Raw genomic sequence first — 14,799 nt, 5'->3', positions numbered from 1 at the left:
TTCCTATAGAATTTCATGGGAACCTTTGATTCTTATCAGCTGTGACTGTCAGGAATATATATTTTGTAGATCACACAGACTATATAACAAGTGTCACCCCTTAAGAAGATTATGGAGACACAGCAAGATACATGTAAATATTATCTTCATTTTTTTTTTACCTTAGAAATGTGTGGGTGCGTGTCATACATGACTACTGTGTGAAAGATGATCTGTAATTATCATGTATCAACAAATTAACACTAGCTAGCTAATTAAGCTAGCTAACATTACTGTATGTACTGTGTGTGTGTGCATGTGTGTAGGTGTCATTTATGTATATTGTGTAAAGGAGTATGTGTTTCTTATCATCTATCATCAAATTTGCAGTTTGTGAAACTAGCTAGCTAACGATGGATGGATGAATGATGGATGGATGGATGGATGGATATAGATAGATAGATAGATAGATAGACAGACAGACAGACAGACAGACAGACAGACAGACAGACAGACAGACAGATATATAGATAGATAGATAGATAGATAGATAGATAGATAGATAGATAGATAGATAGATAGATAGATAGATAGACAGATAGATCTTATCAACCCACACATGAGACGTTGACTGGAAGGTTGCCCCCAAGGTGATAAAAGCCACAGGAAAGAATCAGACAGAGTCAAGCGAAGAGAAAGAGGTGTCAGATCTGCCCAAGTAACAAAGATTGTAAAGTCAACAGTCTGTGTGCAAAATGCGCCTGTACGTACCTGTGTGCAATGATTACAGCCAGACACAGGTAGTTTGTCACAACTGCATACCGTGAAATACACTCTCTCTCTATCTCTCTTACGCACACACACACACACACACACAATAGATGTTGGCATTGTTCTATTGCTGTTGTGTAATTTTCTTTTCCAATTTTCAAAATGTTTAAAAAAATTTTGTTTTAAAAAGTGAAAAATACAAATATTTCAAACATGAAATCATTCTTTTGTGGACCAGAATATATTACTAAATATAATATAAATGATCATTTTTAACCAAAATGACAAATGTGGCATAAAAACACATTGATTGTACCACGGGTCATTTTTGACCCACATATGGAAGAGTGTAAGGTCCAGTCACTCATGCATCTAAGGGTTAAGCTGCTGAAATTTAGCTGGGTTCAATTCCCAGGTCACCCGGTACCTTCTTCCTGTGAGATGATGAGGCGTATTTAATTGCTGAGGGCTTGCTTGCTTGCTTTCTTTCTTTCTCTCTCTCTCTCTCTCTCTCTCTCTCTCTCTCTCTCTCTCTCTCTCTCTCTCTCTCTCTCTCTCTTTCTTTCTTTCTTTCTTTCTTAACGCAGCAACTCGTAAAATCTTCATCTTGAGAAATGATGAGGAAAAACCAGTTACTTTTTGAAGTTCTTTTTCTCCTCCCAGTTTGCACGATCCCAGTTCACCCTATGCGTCCGATCTTTGCTCCTCTCTCTCCGTTTGCGCGGCCGCTAGCTCCTCGGCTTTCTCCACAGCTAGCAGGAGTCTTTTTTCTAGCAGTCTTTGCTGCTCTCGGTCTTTTTGTCGGAGCTCCTCTAGTTCTCCAACTCTTCTCATAAGCTCCTCGTTCTCCTGCCTCATGGTGCTTCTCTCCTCCTCCAAGCACACTTTCATACTTTCCTCCTCCAGTCTGTGTTGCTCTTCCTCCATCAGTCGGAGGCTCCGCACGTCCTGCAGGTTGTGTCTGGCTCTCTCCGTCTCCTCGGTCGTGGACGTCACGCTCTCCTTGTACTGCTAGAGCTGGGTCTCGCAGAGGTGCTCCTTCCACACAGAGGTCAGCAGGTGCCTCTTCCTCACTGACTCGGTGAGCATCCTCATCCTTATCTGATGGTCCACTTCCTCCAGCAGACTCTTTCTGTCCCAACCCTGCCTGGCCCGCAGTCTCTCCGTCGCCAGCCGCTCGGCCCTCAGCTCGGCCTCCAGCTCCCTCAGCCTGTGTCTCCGCCGGGCCGGGCAGCAGGAGCGAAGGAACGACAGCAGTCGGTCTCGAACAGCCGACCACGGCATGGTTGTACCGCCAGGTTTTTTTTTTTACTTAAACAAAGGAACGTAGCACGAACACCAAACACAGACGAGTCTCTCGAGTCGTCCAAACCGAAGTGATCTGAAAGTCACCAAGTGTGTGGTTATATAGGGGCTGTACGTGTGATGTCATCCTGTCTGTGACATCATCGTGTTCTACAGCTCTGCACCTTTCAGTCCTATTTAGACTCCTCCCCCCTGTTTTATACATAAACACACACACACACACACACACACACTCACACACTCTCTCACACACACTCTCACACACACACACACTTTTAGTCCTGTTTAGACTCCTCCCCCTGTTTTATACATAAACACACACACACACACACACTCTCACACACACACACACACACACTTTCAGTCCTGTTTAGACTCCTCCCCCTGTTTTATACATAAACACACACACACACACACTCTCACACACACACACACACACACACTTTCAGTCCTGTTTAGACTCCTCCCCCTGTTTTATACATAAACACACACACACACACACACACACACTTTCAGTCCTGTTTAGACTCCTCCCCCCTGTTTTATACATAAACACACACACACACACACACACACACTCTCACACACACACACACACACACACACACTTTCAGTCCTGTTTAGACTCCTCCCTCCTGTTTTATACATAAACACACACACACACACACACTCACACACACTCTCACACACACACACACATGTAGCTCCTTAATTTTAACTTTTTAAGACATTGCAATAATCCAACCTTGAACCTTTGTGCAATTAAGAGGTGTGTGTGTGTGTGTGTGTGTGTGTGTGTGTGCACCACCTGGTTCGATCAGCTTACCTACACTAAAACACTACCTATAGAATCTACTCAAAACATGTGAGGTAACAATTTACACTCATTTTGTTTGGGTAGATTTTACTCAAATTGAACATCTCTGAAATACTAATAGAAAGTAAATAAAATCTACTTAATACATTTTATTTTATTACACAAATAATTATTTACAAAAAGTGTGTAGTATTTATTCTTCAACTGCTAGTAGATAATATTAATTCATTTAATAATTATATCTATTAATTAATTTATATAACTAATTAGCCATTACTTATTCAGGAAAGTTTAGCTTTACTTAAAAATATTGTCCTACACAGGTTCAGTATTTATATTGTAGAATTAATCATGTTTTAATAAAATAAAGAAATTAAGCACAAAAGATCCTCTGTACTTTGCATAGTTTACTGAACAATTCAAATTCATTTCAGTCCGTGACTGTGTTTGATATTAAACTTGTGAACTGATGAATCTTGTGTAACTACTGATTCTGTTATGAATGTAAACAAAGTGTAAACATGATGTTAAAATTTTAATAAATCAATAAATATAAGATCAACATGTAACAAGTTACCTTAGAAATACTTTTACTCCATTAACTTCCTCTTGAGACTGTAAACCCTCTTGTACAGCTTTTCCTCCATCGAGTTCCAGAAAAAGTTTCTGTAATACTTCAAATATATATTTCAGATTCACAGGATACTCAAGGTTGAAGCCATAAATCAATCTCATTACCAGCATGCATGCCCGGGCTCGGTGTCCACATCTGTTTACAGACATCCCAAGTTGCAAAAACTCATTTCAGGGAGGTACCCCCGGACCTCGACCCCGACCCCCCAAGCTCAAAAAAATAAAAAGGAGCTGCTAACTGAGCTACTAAGCTAACTGTTTGTGTCACAAACACATTAATGTGTACTTCATAGTGCACTAGATAGTGTGAAAGATAATAGATCATTTATGTTCCCTACATAATGCTTTAGGTGGCGTATTAGTTAACGGATTTATGTTCCCTACATAGTGCACTAAATTGTATATCAGATAACGAATTTATGTTCCCTACATAGTGCACTAGATAGTATTTTAAATATGAATTTATGTTCCCTATGTAGTGCACTAGATAGTGAATTAGACAATTGGTTTATGTTCCCTACACAGTGCACTAGATTGTATATCAGATAACGGATTTATGTTCCCAACATAGTGCACTAGACAGTATATTAGACACTTGATTTATGTTCCCTACACAGTGCACTAGATTGTATATTAGACACTTGATTTATGTTTCCTACACAGTTCACTAGATTGTATATCAGATAACGGATTTAATACCCGATCGGGGAATAAAGTCTGTGTCGCCTGCGTGCGCGTTTGTGTCGCTCTTGGCCGCTCGTTCTAGATTCCGGGAGATTTTATCTGACTTGCGGGCATCAGGGAGCCGCTATGTATATGTGAGAGACTCCCGGAAACTCCGGGACACTTGGGATGTCTGCGTTCAGTACTTGGTTGTCCTCTATCAGAATAGACATGTCTACCAACTTATTCTCAGCAATGGCATTATGGATCACAAGCACCTTCATGGTTTGGTCCACGTGGAGCTCAGTCTCGTGCCCATGTTAATAAAATCCTTGTGATGTCGCCCTCTTGTGGCACTTTTGGAGAATTGTAAAATATCAATATGAAATGGTCATATAAAATCTTGGTAAAAAAAAAAGAATCTTTGTGCACGTATGGGTTTATTTTATTGTTAAATGTTTATGCTCCATGGTGATTAACACTCTCTCTGTCCAAATGCATGAGCCGCTTTTAGAGATTGTCATGCCTGATGATCCGCAAAGCAGGACAACGCTGAGCGGGAACTGATAAATTGTTTAAGTCATATAAGCGACGTGAGGATTTGTCGAAAAAGATTTTCAGTCAAAAACAAATACTCATCCTGGTAGCAATCTCCATTGACGTGGTGACAATCAAGTAACTTGTTTTGTTGTATATTGTGCGAGTGCCGATTATCATCGGTGGTGAGAATTTTCAGGGTTTTTTTGTAACTTTGTGTTAATTTAGCTGAAGTACATACGGATTGTTTTGTGTTTCCTCATGCCGTCACTAGAACTTGTAAAGAAAGTCTAACCCTTGTATTTGTGTGTGTATGTGTCTGTGCCTCCTGCTCAGTGTTTCAGCTAAATTAAATGTACCGTCACTACGTACAGTCAGGTGGTTGTATTTCAGGGCCTGGGCAGGTAAGTAAGGGCAAGCCCATACATATTGCTACACGTAGGAAGCCATCTGTCTAAATACATTAGGTAAGAGGTGTGTGCCACCCCATGTATTTTTGTTAAGACAGGTAATCCTAGTGTAGGTTTTGTTTTGTCTTTTGTTTGTTAAGGGATTTGTTTTATTATTTTCTTTGCTTTAGAACCACCTAAGCCCAGAGCCTCATGTTTTTTTTTTTTATTATGTAAATTTATATTGTATATATTTTATTTATAGATTGTACCATAAATATCTGTTTTGTGAATTGTTTTTTCTCATTTTTTCCAGTAAAAAGTCAGTACAAGCCAAAGTTTGTGTCTGGGTCTGTTTGCTCTCTGCTACTCTGGTACTTCACAAAAGGTTTTTTTTTTTTAGATACTGACCCCGTCAATACCCCTATACCATCAAAAGGAATCGTAACATTATAGTAAAATGAGATCTTGTAACCTATGTTTAAAAAAAAAATTTTGTGTTGCCGCCCTCTGGTGGAACTTTTGGAGAATTGTAAAAAGTAATATGATATGTTAAAATTTCCAGATTTTACCAATTCTTCCCTCAGGTCCGTCTCAGGTCCGCAATCTTGGTGTCATTCTAGACTCCACTCTTTCTTTTGAATCTCATAAAAAATGTTGCAAAAACTGATGATTTTTATCTTAAGAACATCTCTAGACTGCTCTCCTCTCTTTTCTACTATGTAACAGAAACTGCACTAATCACTTCCCGACTGGACTATTGTAATGCTGTTCTTTATGGGCTCCTTGTCTCCGGGCTGAAGAGGCTACAGGATGTACAAAATTCAGCCGCGATGGTCCTAACACATACAAGATCACGTGATCACATAACTCCTTCACTTAAACAGCTGCACTGGCTACCCATCCAATACCACATTCAATAAATAAGTTTTTTTGTTGGTTTTTAAGACTTTGCATGGCCAAGCACTTACATATCTCACTGTACAGCATATTGATGATCCATTCATCTCATAAATCACACTTCCTTGCTCTTCCCTCCATAAAAATAAATAAGCTACTTTATAAGTAAAAAGTATCGGTATCGGATTGATATCGGCGATACTGGCCCTGTATTTACTTGGTATCGGATCGATACCAAATTTTGCAGTATCGCACCCCACTAATAAAGACATTTAGGCTTGTATTTCCACTTCATTTCTTCTAGAGGAGGGAGGAAGAGGGTTCCTATGTCTAGTCTGGTTAGCTTTTTTAAATTCCGGACATGGTTACTGCCCTCATCGAGATGAAACGAACTAATGCAGGACAGGCTTTCATGGAGAGCCTGTTATTCCCCTGTTACCTCCACTGTTTTTCCTCAGTAAATCGGTCCACAATCAATTTGATGTATTCCACATGACATTTTTTTTGTAACTAATGTGTAATTTGATAAGTTTTGCAGTTTTAAACATGTTAAAAAAGAAATTCAACATTTTTAACATTGTACAATTAGACATGACAATGTAGCCAAAAACCCATACTAGGAGATGAGGCAGTGTATGATCCAAAATTAGTCTAAATTAATAAAATTAAAGTAACATTGGAATAAAACAAACAAAATGTTTTAGAAACCTTTCAGTGCATGTGAAAGTAGCATTAGAGACACGTTAAAGGAAAATGTACAACTAAAACACCTGCAGCGGTGTACGAGTTTTTATTGAAGGTAATTAAAATGTGAGAGTTAAATAGTGTTTACAAATGTGTAATATATACATGGACAATGCTTGTGTTTGTTGCTATATAGTTGTTGCAGGTTTGTGTGTGTGTGTGTGTGTGTGTGTGTGTGTGTGTGTGTGTGTGTGTGAGTGTAAGAGTGAGAGAAATCTTATTTTCTCATTTCTATTCACTGTTGATTGTTTACCGCTTTGGCAATAGTGTATCTAATTACATTCATGCCAATAAAGCACCACTAAACTGAACTGAACTGAAAGAGAGAGTAAAAAATGTAAGTAAAATAGGTGGAAATGACTGGACTGCAAGAGCCATTAATGTTTTGTCAAATTGGGTGTTAGGGTCATGAATGTGTAAAGCAGTGTTTGGATTCTACTTATAAGTCGGTGTTAGCTGTGTTAAAGGCATTTCTGAGTTTTAAAAACATTTTACAAAAGTGCATCTTTATTAGTGAGATGTATCAGATAAAAAAACTTAACCCCATGGTGGTCTTTAGCCCGTGAACGGGCTTTGAATTTTTATGTTTGTGTTTCTCTGTATACTGTCACACCGTCAAAATATCATTGTTGGTAAACAAGGAACCTTCTGATAGCTTAAAATCTCTAGTTTTTAGCAACGTAAACATTGAGCTTATTTTGTTTATAAGTTCTTTTAAAAACACAAAAGAATTGTAGGTCTGAAAAATTTCTGCCAGAAATACAGCCTTTATATTTTGTTATATTATACTGCGGTACTTACTTTCATACCGACAACATTTATACCAAACAAGCCAGCACAACTTCACCATCACATTTCTGCTGTTTGTTTTACTTCAAATACATCAGCATCCAAAATATTACAGAAAAGTTTTACATCTGATAAAGCTCTGCCATCAATGCATGGCATGCAATGCATCAAGCACTCGGTAAACAACACCACCGCGACAAATGTATATCAAACAAAAGCATGAGAGCTAAACCAGCACATACCTGGATCTTTTATCTTCAATCTGAGTCCAAATTTATGTTCATTAGTCCTTCCATTCCAGATAAAATCCACTTTTTGTAAATGTTTACAAACACCGGCGGCCATTTTGAATAGTTACAAGCATGTTGTATAAGTTTATAAGTCAATAACACGCGAATATCAGATCGTATCATAATGAGAGAGCGCTCACAGTAATCACAAAACCTCACTCTAACAGATAGCGTTCAGTTTTTGGCTTTTAGATTGCGCAATACCTTCACAGCCAATGTAGAGACAGTATCCATCTCACCACCTAATACTTGTTTTTCATTGGAGAAATGCAAAAATATTAGCATATTTTGCTTTTGATTGGAGGACCAGCTTATATCCCGCCCCACTTTTTGCATTTAGCCTCTCGGATTAGTCTAAACAGCTGTATTTCACCAGCCGTCACCATGGATACACATTACGCACGCTGGAATGTGAGCTTCTGAATCAGTAGAGTGAGTCAAACTTTTCTCTTAGGGCTGATAATACAGTGTGAATCTATTTAAACGACTCAGTTCGTGAAAAGTTCAACCGGCTGCATGTATTATGTTACAAAAGTAGCGGTTTTTATATGTGTGTGCGCGCTGGGGGAAGGGAGCGCTTACTGGCTCACTGTGAGAGTTCATCACTCCAAAAAACACTCAAATGTTATAAATAATGACTTTATAAAGTATAAATAATGCATTTTACACATTTTATCTGCAGTATAATCTGTTTATTCTGAGTTAGAAAGCTATGGAAAGCTTTGGAGAGCAGTCAAGTGTGATGCCACTCCAGGTGCAATAACTCAAAATCAGAATGAGTTAGAGGTCTAAAATTTGGGCCTGTGACAGAAAACCCCTTTGGCTACAACTCTATATATGTTCTGTAGATGGTCTGCAGACCTGCAGTCCTACTTATACTCACTGAAACTTTGGCTTTAAAAAAAAATGTAAAAAGCGCCTACATTTTGGGGTGTTTTTGTCATCATTTGATCATTGTAACATAACATCATGGCATTTGGCTGTGTTTTTCTGATACTTTAAAGGGTTTTCTATAACACTGAAGTATAATTTTTGTGTTATCTTATAAACTTTCTGAATGAGAAGCCTTAGAAACTAGGTATGTCTTTCAGGCGGAAAATGCACAAAAATAGGCCGGACTAACAAGGATAGACTTGAATCTGTTTTGTGATTAATAGAAAGATCAGTAGAATGTGAATGTTGGAGCCATGTGTTGTTTTAGAAATGTGTCAGTATATGTGAACTTAAAGCTGACACGGGGATGTTCTGTAGATCTTACAGCACAAATATGTAGGAATTACTGAAATGAATGTTAGTGTATTAAAATATTCTTCTCATTATCATCATTATTATTCTAAATTGTTATGTTTACTTTTTTCTTCCATTTGTTCTTTCAGCTACATGACAGTTAAGCACCCTGGACTCGACCTAGTCCTGCTTGGTAGCTGTGTTTTACTTCGCACTAAACAGCCTATTTTTCTAGTAGAAAAGGAAGCTCACATCCGCTTATAAATACATGTGGAAAACACCAAGGTCTGGTTTATCCTTTTCAGCCTGTGTCTACAAGAAGATCGGGTTTCCTCAGCATATTTTTACGTGTAATAAGATGTGAAATGTGCGCTGCGTCGCTTTACGCATCAGGAGCGGTGTGCTGTTTTAGCAGAACACAAGGAAACAGAGCATCGTTAGGTTCCCTTTGCGGGCTTTTACATGAACGAGAGAGCTTATGTTCGGCCGACATGCACTTTATTACCTCGTATTTTATATCAGGACTTGTATTTTAACCGTTATTTGCCATGAGAAAACACAAGTGCGCATGTGTCACGGAAGCACACAGACGCTGCGCTGGCCGAGTTGAGTCTACACAGTTCTCATGTGTGCTATAAAGCCCCGCCCCTTCTCGTATGAGGGAGGAGTCTCTGTACAACAGAGCACAGCGCTTCACTCGCTCTTTCTTAGCGCCGTTTTAGCTCCAACAACGATGGTAGAAGAAGCTCCAGCACCGGCCAGGTCGGCCCCCGCCAAGGCTCCTAAAAAGAAGACCGCGGCCAAACCCAAGAAAGCGGGTCCCAGCGTCGGCGAGCTGATCGTCAAAGCTGTTTCCGCTTCCAAGGAGAGGAGCGGCGTGTCCCTGGCCGCCCTGAAGAAAGCTCTGTCTGCAGGTGGATACGACGTGGAGAAGAACAACTCCCGCGTCAAACTCGCCATCAAAAGCCTGGTGACCAAGGGCACCCTGGTGCAGACCAAGGGCACCGGCGCCTCAGGCTCTTTCAAGCTCAACAAGAAGCAGACCGAGGTGAAGAAGCCCGCGGCCAAAAAAGCCGCCGCTCCTAAAGTGAAAAAGGCCGCAAAGAAACCCGCCGCTGCAAAGAAGCCCAAGAAGGTAACAGCCAAGAAGCCCGCCGCTAAGAAGTCCCCCAAGAAGGTCAAGAAACCCGCTGCTGTCGCTAAGAAAACCACCAAGAGCCCCAAGAAGGCTAAGAAGCCGGCGACCCCCAAGAAGGCAGCCAAGAGTCCTAAAAAAGCCAAGGCAGCCAAACCCAAGACCGCTAAGCACAAAGCGGCCAAGGCCAAAAAAGCTGCCCCCAAGAAGAAGTGAACATGTTTATGTTTTATTACTTTTATTTTCTTAAAACGGCTCTTTTAAGAGCCACCTATATCCTCCCATAAAGAGTCGTTTCCTAAACACATACATATATGCATGCGAACATACATATTTTGTGGAGAGAGTGATAAGCAAGGAGTTAAAAACACGAAGTATAACTGGTCCTGTTTTATGTGTAATAATGATTTTGTCACACATCCTCATAAATGTGTGTATGTATGTGCACTCACGTATATGAGCTCCTTACATAATGTAATTGTTAGTGTAAATGTTATTGTGATATAATATAATGTAATTGATGCTTAAGAGAAGCTTTTCTGTATCATACATTACACGGGCGGGAGAACGGATGAGAAGAGAGGGGAGGAGGGGGGGCAGTATGTGAGGGGGCGTGTATGTGTTTCCCTGAGACATGACGGCGCGTTTAGGATTGGCTCAGCTGTGCCTTCGCTCTAAGCCAATAGGAGAGAGGCCAGTTTGCCTATATACTACCGCTTCGAGCTCTCTTCTAGGTTACTTCAGTTTAATCCGACGAAGACATCTGATCATCAAAATGAGTGGTCGAGGGAAGACCGGTGGTAAAGCCAGAGCTAAGGCCAAGACTCGTTCATCCCGTGCCGGTCTTCAGTTCCCCGTGGGCCGTGTTCACAGACTGCTACGTAAGGGCAATTACGCCCACCGTGTGGGAGCTGGTGCTCCTGTCTACTTGGCTGCCGTGCTGGAGTATCTGACCGCTGAGATCCTCGAGTTGGTTGGTAACGCCGCCAGAGATAACAAGAAGTCTCGTATCATCCCTCGTCATCTGCAGTTGGCCGTGCGTAACGACGAGGAGTTGAACAGACTGCTTGGAGGTGTAACCATCGCTCAGGGCGGTGTGCTGCCTAACATCCAGGCTGTTCTGTTACCCAAGAAGACCGAGAAAGCAGCCAAGGCCAAGTAAAGTCGCTCTCGTGTTCTAACCAAAAGGCTCTTTTAAGAGCCACCCATTTCCACAGAAAAAGTGCAATTTCCCCAGATAATGTAAAAAAAAAAAGATATAATATCGTTTCATAGACTCACACGGCATAAAACTCACATGATTTATGACATAGTAAAATTAACAAAATATGTACGATTTGTTTTTTCTCTATCTTTACATATATCCCTATATGTATACATAAGTGAAGTTTTATATCACTTGCAGAAGCAAAACCAACAATACAGACAATTAAAAGTGGTGCAACAAACGTGTTTGTGTAAAACACATGGAACAAAAATAATAATAATGCTAATAATAACTAATAATAAGCAAAATGAACGAAATAATATATTTTTTAAAAAGGTATATACTTTAAATGCGATTGTAGGCTGTGTTTTAAAAGCACAAAGAAACAAAGGAAAGTATTATAAATCCCGCCAACAGCATAGAGGAAATATTATGTTTTCCGAAACGAGGCAGCGGCAGAACGCCGACCAGTCAGCGACATTTGATGTAAGCACGATCGTCCAATGAGAAAAGTGCATCATCAAGACGCCCAATGAGCGCAGAGCGGCTCTGGTACTTAAATAGAGCGTGTTGGGCGGGTTAACATATTCTGTCCTACAGTTGGTGAAGTACGGAGTTCCAGACGCGATGGCAAGAACCAAGCAGACCGCTCGTAAATCCACCGGTGGTAAAGCGCCGAGGAAGCAGCTCGCCACTAAGGCTGCCCGCAAGAGCGCCCCGGCTACTGGCGGTGTGAAGAAACCTCACCGTTACAGGCCAGGTACCGTGGCTCTGCGTGAAATCCGCCGTTATCAGAAGTCCACTGAGCTGCTCATCCGCAAGCTGCCCTTCCAGCGCCTGGTTAGAGAGATCGCTCAGGACTTTAAGACCGATCTGCGCTTCCAGAGTTCTGCCGTCATGGCTCTGCAGGAGGCCAGTGAGGCTTACCTGGTCGGCCTGTTCGAGGACACCAACCTGTGCGCCATCCATGCCAAGAGGGTGACCATCATGCCTAAGGACATCCAGCTGGCCCGCCGTATTCGCGGAGAGCGTGCTTAAACGAACCCACTCCATCCAGTTATCCCCAAAGGCTCTTTTAAGAGCCACTTACATGCTTCCACTGAAATGGGCACTTTTCATAACTTTTTTTATTTATTTATTATTCCATTGTGTGTGCGTGTTCCGAGTTTTAATTTAGTTATATTTATCAGTTATAAATTTTAGGAAAAACTGTTTAATATGTTTTGGTGTGTGTAGAGATGTACTTCACATGTTCTTACAACAATTATAAACAAGGTTACATAAGTACAGCTGATTAAAGATTGGCAGGTGGTGTCTTATAACACATGATTAATAATGTTTATAGTGGTGTATGTTTATGGGGTTCTATAAAGCATTGAGTTAGTAAGAGTAATATAGTCGTTATGAGTAGTAACAACAAAAACATGCCAGTAAAGAAGATTTTTAAAAGATAAAAAAGACGGTAAAAAAGATAATTATTCAGAATAATATAACAATAATTAAATACTATTCTAGGTACTCAACAAGACATACTGTAAAATATTAAGTGTAAATAATCACAATTACTCATAATAATAATTTTTATTTCTATTATAGTTGTTGTAATAATAGTATTATTGGTGATGGTAGTAGTAGTAGTAACTGTAATTATAATGTTATGGAGAACCAATAGATGATTAGTGGAGCGTTTCTTCCATCTCGTGGCCAAAATGTGAAAACACGAACTAAATCTGTGTGTTTATGTGTGTATGTGTGTGTTTTCTTTTATGTATGTATATTTTTATTTATTTTTATGTAATATAAAAAAATTGTCACGAGAATTTAGTGGCGTTGGTGTTGCACGGTGTACACAGTCTGTATTTTGTACTGTGTGTGTGTGTGTGTGTGTGTGTAACTTTAACCTTTGCCCTCTGAGTCCCGCAGCACCGACTCCCATTTCTGACGGGTTTTTGTCTCCGTTTGCAGGTTCTCCGGCTGGTACTCACACTCAGGCTGGAACTCATTGTTCTCGCTACCTGATCTGAAGGCATGAGGACCCAGGTGTGGTTCATCACCTCCAGGTGCGACTTGTGTTCCTAGGCAGCACAGATGATATCTGTTGAGTCCAATTTAAGCCCAACCTCCTTCAAACCCAAATTACGATAACCCCAAGTTATTTCTGACCTGAACTATGATAACCCCAAAAGGTTGTTAACCCTAAATAGGTACCTTAATTTACTTTCACGAAAACAGGTGGGCATAAACAGTGTAGGTTTTCATATTAACAATACACAAAATCTTATTTCTATAACTTTTGGAACTTAATGACTTTATTTGCTGTTTTTCAGTCCTTTGAAGCAGTCAAGACCAGCTTTGTGATGTCCCAAAAGTACATAAAGCGCTATAAAAAGATTTTGTTGCTTTTGTATTTGAGCTAGCAAAGCTTCACACCTGAATGTTGTGCATTGTTCACGTTCTTGTATTTCACAGTTATTTCACTTATTAAGATGCACTTTTTTTAAAATAATTCTTTTTAAAACTCAGAAATGTCTTTAACACAGCTAACACTGAAACATAAAATATCTTCTTTCACTTATTTGGCTTTTATTAATACACAGCTTTGAACACTTTCACTTTAATCAAGATGTGTCTGACTTTGAAATATGTTTATGAAACGTTATGCTTTAGCAGAATATGACTTATAACGTCCCATTTCTCCCAATACAGTGAAATATACAAACACATTTTTAACACAGATGTCACTTATAAAGACTTGCATCAGTACTGTTCAGCACAGACAAATCCAAACACTGCGTTACACATTTTTTATGTATTTATGTGTTTAATGTATTCATTGTTTATGTAGTTATTTAGTTATTTACTCATTTATGACCCTAACACCCACTTTAACAAAACATCTATGGCTCTAGCAGTCCAGGTGACACATATCCAGGGCCTGCTGTAGCCTAGTGGTTAAGGTACTAGGCCAGTAACCAGAGGGTCACTGGTTCAAGCCCCACCACTGCTAGGTTATCACTGTTGGGCCCTTGAGCAAGGCTCTTAACCCTCAACTGCTCAGACTGTACACTGTAATGTAAGTCGCTTTGGATAAAGGCGTCTGCTAAATGCTGAAAATGTAAATATCCACCTACTTTACTTTTTTTTTTTTTTAACTCTCTCTCTCTCACACACACTCTTTCACACACACACACACACACACACACACACACACACACATCTACAAAAGCTAGAAAAAAACACTGGCGTTGTCCATTTATATATTACACATTCCAACACAATTTTACCTTCATGTTTTATTCACCCTACACCTCCTCCTACACCACTGCAGGTGTTTTAGATCTTTGTTTTTATCATAACGTGTCTCTAATGCTACTTTCACAAGCACTGAAAGGTTTCTAAAGCTATTTGTTTGT

At 39.9% G+C, this 14,799-nt stretch overlaps 3 protein-coding genes across 3 annotated transcripts; all 3 read left to right on the top strand.

The window, feature by feature from the left end:
* The first annotated feature begins 9,731 nt into the window (after nucleotides 1-9,731).
* On the top strand, nucleotides 9,732-10,395 carry LOC134328852 (histone H1-like). Its single transcript, XM_063010084.1, has one exon. It carries the CDS (start codon nucleotides 9,778-9,780, stop codon nucleotides 10,393-10,395), a length of 618 nt encoding a protein of 205 aa, XP_062866154.1. The 5' UTR covers nucleotides 9,732-9,777.
* A 547-nt stretch (nucleotides 10,396-10,942) lies between these two features.
* LOC134328993 (histone H2A-like) lies at nucleotides 10,943-11,363 on the top strand. Its single transcript, XM_063010231.1, has one exon. It carries the CDS (start codon nucleotides 10,955-10,957, stop codon nucleotides 11,339-11,341), a length of 387 nt encoding a protein of 128 aa, XP_062866301.1. The 5' UTR covers nucleotides 10,943-10,954; the 3' UTR covers nucleotides 11,342-11,363.
* A 644-nt stretch (nucleotides 11,364-12,007) lies between these two features.
* LOC134328945 (histone H3) lies at nucleotides 12,008-12,439 on the top strand. The gene has a single exon (XM_063010187.1). It carries the CDS (start codon nucleotides 12,014-12,016, stop codon nucleotides 12,422-12,424), a length of 411 nt encoding a protein of 136 aa, XP_062866257.1. The 5' UTR covers nucleotides 12,008-12,013; the 3' UTR covers nucleotides 12,425-12,439.
* Nucleotides 12,440-14,799: the final 2,360 nt, after the last annotated feature.

This window comes from Trichomycterus rosablanca, chromosome 15, assembly GCF_030014385.1.
Source record: "Trichomycterus rosablanca isolate fTriRos1 chromosome 15, fTriRos1.hap1, whole genome shotgun sequence".
Taxonomy (NCBI): Eukaryota; Metazoa; Chordata; class Actinopteri; order Siluriformes; family Trichomycteridae; genus Trichomycterus; species Trichomycterus rosablanca.
The sequence above is the reverse complement of the archived record's forward strand: the minus strand, read 5'-3'. Positions and strand labels throughout refer to the sequence as shown.

What these genes read in the sequence shown, in the direction of transcription:
- LOC134328852 (XM_063010084.1), top strand. Translation starts at nt 9,778, where the DNA reads ATGGTAGAAGAAGCTCCAGCACCGGCCAGGTCGGCCCCCGCCAAGGCT.
- LOC134328993 (XM_063010231.1), top strand. Translation starts at nt 10,955, where the DNA reads ATGAGTGGTCGAGGGAAGACCGGTGGTAAAGCCAGAGCTAAGGCCAAG.
- LOC134328945 (XM_063010187.1), top strand. Translation starts at nt 12,014, where the DNA reads ATGGCAAGAACCAAGCAGACCGCTCGTAAATCCACCGGTGGTAAAGCG.